At 41.6% G+C, this 8,351-nt stretch overlaps 1 protein-coding gene across 1 annotated transcript in view; it reads left to right on the forward strand.

Moving 5' to 3' along the window:
• The window catches only part of LOC116701512 (filaggrin-2), a 23,846-nt gene that overhangs the window by 4,510 nt on the left and 10,985 nt on the right, over positions 1-8,351 (forward strand). The window contains exon 2 of the mRNA XM_032535250.1: positions 6,863-8,111. Within this exon, the coding sequence (XP_032391141.1) occupies positions 7,332-8,111 (780 nt within the window). The 5' untranslated portion in view covers positions 6,863-7,331. The remainder of the gene's footprint in view (positions 1-6,862; positions 8,112-8,351) is intronic.

The raw sequence follows: 8,351 nt of genomic DNA on the forward strand, positions 1-8,351 counted from the left end.
TCTAAAAAGAAAGGAGAAATTTCAGCATTTGCTATCCCAGTTAGACGTGTTGCCACTGGGTTTCGTTGCTTTTGGAGACTCAATCTGTTTGGGCTAATGGAAGTGAAGTGAATGTGAAGTGAAAATTACAAAAGACTAAATTACTGACGGAAGTGCAAAGGTTCAGTAAAACCACTCAGCAGTTGTGGCACTTAGCGGCTCCACAGCAGAAGGCTGTTGACCCTCGTGGAGCTCTAAACTGTAATTACACATAGCTGTGTGGATGTGAGACGGGACTGCATTCAAAAGGGGAGTCAAAATGAGGGAGCCTTTAGCCCTTTTTAGTGGATTTTTAATTAAGCCAGTTCTGGTTTACAGTGACAGGAAGAGATAGATTTTTGTTTTAGTCTGATTGGTCATATTTGCACACATTTGTTTGTAGAAATCTGTTGTTATCATACTTGATTGTGTTTGTTTGTCTGTCAGCAACTACGCGATTTAAAACCTTGATTTTCAACTCAACAGAAGTTTTTGGAGATGGCCGACAAAAGCCAAGACATCTAGCAGGTTAAATATCTGGACTGTGGAAATACACACTAAAGCCAATCAGAGCGCAAGATACGCACAACACGAGCAGACAGCTACCTGCGTTCATTGCAAAATTATTTATTTACTCCCAACTTTCTCTCCAGAACAGACAGTGCTTGCTGCCCGCGTCTCCCCAACCACTCTCTCTATATTCTTTTCTTTTTCTTCACTGCAAATTAGCACACAAACGACTAGGATTGCCAGCTTTTATTCCTGTGTGTTTTGGAAAATGTGTGACCCCCCCGTCACAGATCACTAGTGTAATGTGCAAACCACTATAACTTCATGATACCCCATTTTAGGACAGGCAGTCGTCCAGTGTGATCAGGACAGCAATGTGAAGACTTTGAAAGTCCTCCAGTGTGTAGTTGTCTTTATCAGAGATAGCAGAGATATCATTTACAGTATGTTGCATGGTCAGGAAATCAGTTTAACTCCAATTTAGATAGAGAGAGTAACACCTGTGGGAGTAAGAAGACTTTTTAAATGCATTGTATGTATTTGCCTACGTGCCAAACACTGTGAAAGAAACTAATAGTAGAAATACAGTGGTAGTAATGTCTAGATAGCCAGGTTAGACCAGTGGTGGTTTTAGAATTACTTGGAACATTTTAGTTGTAGTATTTCTAACTGAGGAATAAGATTTACCAGGAATGATGGCGTTTCTTTGAACTTTTGTTAGATTGCAGAAATATAGAAATACAAACAGGAAATTGGAAACTTCCATCCATTGAATTCATGCATATGACCTTTTTTAAATGAGGTCATCTATCATCGCCCTCCTAACTTTGATTGATGCACAGGCATGGTTATTACAGGAGACAAGTCCTGACATTTTCAAGAGACGGGTCTTTTTTTCCTGAACACTGATAAGACATGTCCAATTGATGTATTAAAATGTGAATAATACAGGAAGAAGGATGACATGATGAAAAGTTAAAGTTGAAATACCCTCACGAGCAAAGGTTCACATGGATAAAAGGCCTCACATGCAAAAAAACTACCTCATAACAAAAAGTCCTTAGCAATTAAATGTCCTCAGCCCTGCAAGTTATTGTAACTGAAAAGCCTCACGACTATAAGATCTCACAATGAAACATCCTTACAATGTCCTCAAAAGTCCCCACATGTTACAAGTCTGCGTAACAAACAGTCTTCACAAGAAAGTCCTCCTGCCAATGTTCTTACCATCAAAACTTCTCACAGAGAAAAGCCACCGCACTGAGGAGGCAGGGCTGGCAAAGCGGGACTGATGTGGACTGTGAAAAAAAATGTCTTTGTCTGATTTAACAAAGGCTTCAACACAGAAATAGCTTGTTTAATGCAGAGAGATCAGGATGTACAGACAGATATAAAGACTGCTGAGAGGATATTATTTAATAACACCTAATATTTGAGTTAAAAAAACAGAAATTATGAATTATTTGGACTAATAGTTAAGATCAGAGGAACGAACAGATGAGTTTAGTCAGGAATGAAAGTGATCCATTGGATTTACCCATATTTCAGATATAGACATTTTTTAAAGGGGTCAAATTTGACCTGAGGACAACAGGAGGGTTAAAGAGAGTCTCATTCATTTCTACTCAAACTTCCCCATTATGCACTTAACATATTGAAAAGAAAGTTTTGATAATGAATATCTATAATATCTACATAATAGTCTACATACTATAGCAAAAGGCTTTTATGTTTCTAATTACATTAACGTTTTGATTGAATTGAGGCCAGTCCATTATCGCCTATGAAATGATACAGGTCGTTATCTGTCTATCTATCATACTGTGTTGTCTGGAAAGAGACTTTGAATTTTAACGAGGTATTTACTGGTTTAATAAATGTAATGTAGTAAGTTGGGGTGGTGCTAAAAGTTCACTCAGGCCTGTCAGCATTTTCCTTAGATTCCTTTGATTCTGTTGGAAACACGTTGTCTTTTACTGCTCAAAGAACTGAAAACAAATCCAGACTTAAAAGTAAGTGACATGCTATACCCAAGAATTAGAAGAAGAAAGGCTTTTACAGTTTGCTTGTAGGAAGAGAATATTTTAAGTGTTTCTGAATGGAAAGTCCGATTGTTTCAAATGTCTCATGTTGAGGAAATACGGAAGACGCTGCGATTTCCAAATACTTCACATACTTCACTATAAGGTTTACTTTTTACATGGGGTTTTAATTATTCCACATTGTTTCATGACAGAAATCTGAGACATAATACAAAATATCTCAAATGATGCTATCTCCCTTTGTTCTACCTTTCCCTCAATGACAGTGGTGTTTTTTTAACACAGTTTCCCATATCTGTACTTGTAATTAAATGGGACAAATGAATGTCCATCCAGGTGTTGGAACGCTCCCCCAGCCTGTCACCTTGATGTTTAGAGGAATTAAGACAGTTGGCTTTGACACATGGTGTCACAACACCTCCTACACCTTCAGTCCTCAAAGTACCACTTGGCTGTTGTGTTGTGTTTCGGCCGGTCACGTTCAAACGGACACGACTCTCCTCCACACCGAGTTTACCATCCAGCCGGACCTCCCAACGAGGAGGGAGGGTGCACTTGTGTAATAGGTTTGTGAGTTCATGAGGCAACTTCCTGCACAGGTATAGGAGGAGGAGGAGGAGGAGGAGGAGGAGGAGGAGGAGGAGGAGGAGGAGGAGGAGGAGGAGGAGGGGTGCCTTTTAAGCTGGAGTAAAGTAAAGCCATGCCAAGGCCACGTATATCCAGTGAACCTGATCCATTCGGATGGGATTGGCTTGAGAAGATGAAAGTTCACATGTCTGAACACTGTACATATTAACATCGCAGAGATGTAGGTTTCTACACCCTGAGAAAGGCTCAAGGCAACAATCACCAGTGTATTTTTTAAGTTTTGCCCTTTTTAGAAAAGCACAAGTTTTAGGGACATACACACATACAAACTTACGCACATGCAGAAAATACTATTATAATACTAGTTTAAAAAAAAGACAAAATAAGATTAAAATGCCAGAACAACTGTTAAAATATAAACACACAGGAATGTACATGTATGTACATACCTAGCATATATCATAAGTCATAAATCATAAGAGTTACTGATTTAAAAAAATAAGATGACAAATAGAAATTCTGTGGCTTTTAACCTCCATATGATTTTCACTAAAATAATCCAGGAAATTTAACTAATTTTTATTTATTTAATAATTTATACTGTTTATTGAAATTGTGAGTGAGTGGGCTGCCAGTTGGACCAGCACCCTTAGCGATTGGGGGGGGGCATTGTGACTTGCTCAAGAGCACCTGGCAGTGACAGTTACCAATCTACACTCCGTACTTTGGTACGTATGGGAACTTGAACCAGCAACTCTCCGGTTCCCAACCCAACTCCCTAATGACTGAGCTACTGCCACCCCCAAAATTTAGACATAATGCAAACTTTGTATGGAAACGTTTTTTTTTTTTTTTTTCTTTCTTCACTGTGGCTGTTGATGGCCTCATATTGTTAACCGGCTACATGTCATCACGTTCTTCTTCGACACGTTTGGCAACAATGGCTTGGCTTTGTGACGAGCAAGTTGCTGTGGCAGAACCCCGACCCTGCGGCCAATCCCTCGTTACTTAGCATTAAATCCAACCAATCCTATTAGTCGGTCACCCTCGAGAGGAGGAGGTGAGGCGGGGAGACGCGTTCCTGTGGCCTGCAACGTCTCCACCGAGGGAAACATGAACAGATCGCCCGGGTGCACTGCGCCTTTAAGAGCCACTGTGAGCCGTAGTTACTTCGTTCTGAAAGACAGAAAAGTACAGGAAAAAAAAAAAGAGTACAAATAATGATTTGCAAGAAACATTTAAAAGAATTAATTGTCATCCATAAAAACAAGTGGAGAAAATGAGTGATAGAATAAAGAAACTATATCTTTTGTCTTCACTGTCAGACTAAAGCCTTCATCTTTCACTTGATTCACTCAGTGACATAACTTTAAAATGATCACGTTATTGTAAAATACCAAGTGGTTACAAAATCAATACTGGTATAAATGTGAAACTTATAACACATGTTCCTTCAATTTCTATTTTACTATGGTTTTGACTATGATGTCACTTCCTGTCTTTGTGCTATAAATGTCTTGTTAGTATCTCACTTCTGGTTGAGCCAAGCGAGCCTTGAGGAGGGGAAACATAGACAGTTATTCAATTTTCAAAAAAAGAAGGAAAGTGCATTGTGTGGAAGAAAGAATGGCAACAGCACTGGGTACAACAACAAAAGGGAAGACATTTATATAACATCCAAAATAGTGTTGGTAATGTAAGGAGAGGAGGAGGAAATGGGAAAGAGGAGGCAGTCATCACCTGACTGATAATTGGGCCTACTTATTTAAATAGTACGCTTTTCCTCATGGGGAAACATGCAACAGGGTGGTGTAATAGGTCAAAAACCAGACTGTGCAAAATGTTTTACCTCATTGCAGGAAATATGTTAGAGAGAAGGATCATGATGGAGGGAATGAGGAGAGCAGGAGTGAGGGGAACTGGATTGGGGAACATACTGGAATGTGGAGGAGGTGAACAAGGCAGGAGGTATCTGACTCGTTTTTAAAGAGTAGCTGAGTTGTTGGACAGAATCTGAGTAACTAGCTGGAAACTGTAGGTGAAATGTGACACCAGTAGTTGGCGGTAGTGCAACGCAATGAATGCAAACCACTGCAAAAATACACAGAAGAAGAAGACACTTCTGGTGGGTCAATCTGAAGAAGGTCTGTGTGCCGCGTGTTGGTGCATAGTTTTTACTCTTTGCTATGCATTCGCCACATCAATGAAGCCTTTTTAACTTTTTCTTCAACGAAACTGCTTTGGTTTTCAAGCAGTTCTGATGTTATTTTGTTACCCCTGCACTGAAATGAGCACCTTGTTGGACTTTTTTCCAACCACTACCAAAACCAAAACCCTGCTTTCCTCTTTCTTCCTAGCCAAGTTACTTGCGCAGAACAGTTATAAAGCCTTTAGGGGTGTCAGGGTGAGAATAAATCTCAAACGGGGGCAACACGTTGTCATATCTTAATTAGAAAATGGGAAATTTCCTCCAAAACAAATAAATGAATAAACAGAAGTGTTCCAATATGAGATCTGGTCTGATAGCCTATGAAAAATGTGAGGAAGTCATGGTCCTGCCCAAAGAAATAGTTCAATGAATGCCCCCAATGAAATCACAACTTTTTACGTTTGTTTAATCTGTACAAAAAAAGTGCAAACAAGAAAAAATTGGATTTAGTGACATTTAGAGTTACTTGCAGGGGTGTTGGACTGGGGGTGGAAATGGGACTGAGTACCCAGGGCCCTCATGTGAGGAGATGCTACAATGAATAGCTAGCTGTGGATGCGGAGAGGCCCATAGAGGATGCCTCTATACAGGGCCCAGAATTGTGTGCTTGTAGGTGGATTTTGTCACCTTTGTACCAAGCCAGGCTAGCAGTTTCCACTTGTCTCCAGTCTTTATGCTAAGCTAAGCTAACAGGTTGCTGGCTGTGGCTTCATATTAAACATACAGATGTGAGAGTGGTATCAATCTTCTCATCTAACTCTCTGCAAGAAAGCTTATAATCTATGTGTATTTCTCACAATGTTAAACTATTGCTTGAACAAAAACCATTGACCATTTTTCTGAGGAGGACGGTGTCACAGAGAGTGCAGTGCCTGAGACTCGGCGGTTTGTACTTAATGGGTGCTATGGGTGCTAGTGATAGGCTATGGAGATAAGGAGCTTAGAGGGAAAAGTGTCCTGCATGTTTATTTTTGCTTCCTGGCTGACCCAACAGCCTTAGGCTGTGACACAGATGGAATGTTTTTTTGTTTTGTTTTTACTTTTTAACTGGAAACATGAAAATAGTTCACTTCTGCTCACTTCAATTAGATAAAAAAATGTTGTCGACCGTGGCTGCATTGTTTCTAAAGCCTGCTCCCCCTCACGAATGTGAATTGCAAACAGTCACACCTGCACAAAAAACTTGATTTCCTTTTTCACTAACAAGCAACCAATGGCAGAATAAATATGGAGTTTCTGTTTATTAGTTTATGCTATATAGTTAAGAAACCTTCAGAAATGAGGCACAGTGATGTGGTGAGAAACTTTAAGTTTCACTCCTTGACTGAAAGATATTGACAATTGATGATGATCTCTAGTATTTTGTTGCAATTTAAATGGTTTATGCTTTAAACTGAAAATTACACAAACAAAAACATCAATATTGATATAAAGTTCCTGTTAGACATTTATTTGCCATAAAATCAACACCTATCTTGTTTTTCTTGTCCTAAAGGCTGGATACCCTCTGGGATCTGATGGGTGGTTAGAAGTCAAAGTTAAAGGGATTACTCCTGGCTGTGGAACAAAGGAGGTTCTTGGAGTCAAGAGGGATCGCCTGACTAACACTTCTTCCCAGAGACAGAAGGTTCTATCAAGATCCATCAGCCTAGCTTATCTGGCAACGGAGCCAAGATATCTCCATGATATTGCACGGTTGTATTGAAGCAACAAACAGCTGAAGACCTCAGCAGCACCCTTTGTGTGCTTCGGGAATACTGCTTTGGAGTTTGTACTGCTTGTCGTTCAAAAGGACTGTATGTTGTCTGCTAGAAGTTTCCAGCTGCAGTTTTATGGTTGACATGCGTTACCCCACCACCTTTCAATCCAGCACTTATAACCTCTATTCATGGTGTTCGTCACAACAAAGCTAAGGCCTAGGAGGACTGTCATTTGTCGAGGAATAACTTGGACTCCGGCCAAACATGGCCAGAGACGTCAATCCTCTGAACCTCATGCCTCTGTCTGCAAAACACCACCAATGGGTTGGAGTCTCTCTGTGGTCTATCCTCCCCTTCTCCCCCTTACGTTCTCTAATTTATTACTACTTCCTGTCATGTGCAGCAGCCGCAGCAGGAGGTTTGCCTGGTATAGAATATGACTACGGCATTAGCCCTAAATTTGTTTGCACCCCAATTCCCCCAGAAGCAGACCCCAGCTGCTATTCCCCACCCAGTGTGCCCCACGGACCGAGCAGTAACGGCCACACAAACGGTCACAACGGCAGTAGCCGGCGAGGCACGATGTCCGACGAGGCCAAAGCCACCATCTTGCACCTGCGCGAGAGCCTTGTGAGGCAAAAGGAGACCATCCTGGACCAGCGGGAGACCATCAGGGAGCTGACCGCCAAGCTCACCTTGTGCGAGGGCTTCGGTGGTGGTCACCATGGCACTGATCACCATGGCACGGATCACCACGACAACCACGATACCCATCACGATACCCATCACGATACTCATCATGAGAATCATCACGACGGCCACCGTGACGACCACCACGGGCAGCACGGCAGCTACCACACGCCCTCATCTTCACACCACGGTTCTTTGCTGTATCACAGCAGCGACCACCACTACTCCCACGGCGGCCACAGGTCCGACCCCCACCACAGGAAGCCCTCAACATACGGAAAACACAGCTCCTTCTCCCCTGAACAGACGGGCAAAACACTGCAGACGCTGAAGGAGAGGCTCGAGAACTTGCAGGTGAGTGCAAAAATCTGCAATGCATGCTCAGAGAAGAGGCCTGTTTTGCGTCACAAGTGGGAATTAACCACAAAACAGCAAAGAGTTGGAAGTTCTGACCAGTGCCAGGAAAAATATGCACTGATTGATGGACATTTCTGTAGTTCAGTTCAAGACACAGCAGGGGTCACACAATTGACGGAAAACGGCTCCTAAAAGTTGTTTGTTCAAGCAGCAATTACAATTCGTATTTACGTTTTA

The sequence above is a fragment of the Etheostoma spectabile genome, chromosome 14 (assembly GCF_008692095.1).
Source record: "Etheostoma spectabile isolate EspeVRDwgs_2016 chromosome 14, UIUC_Espe_1.0, whole genome shotgun sequence".
NCBI classification, from domain to species: Eukaryota; Metazoa; Chordata; class Actinopteri; order Perciformes; family Percidae; genus Etheostoma; species Etheostoma spectabile.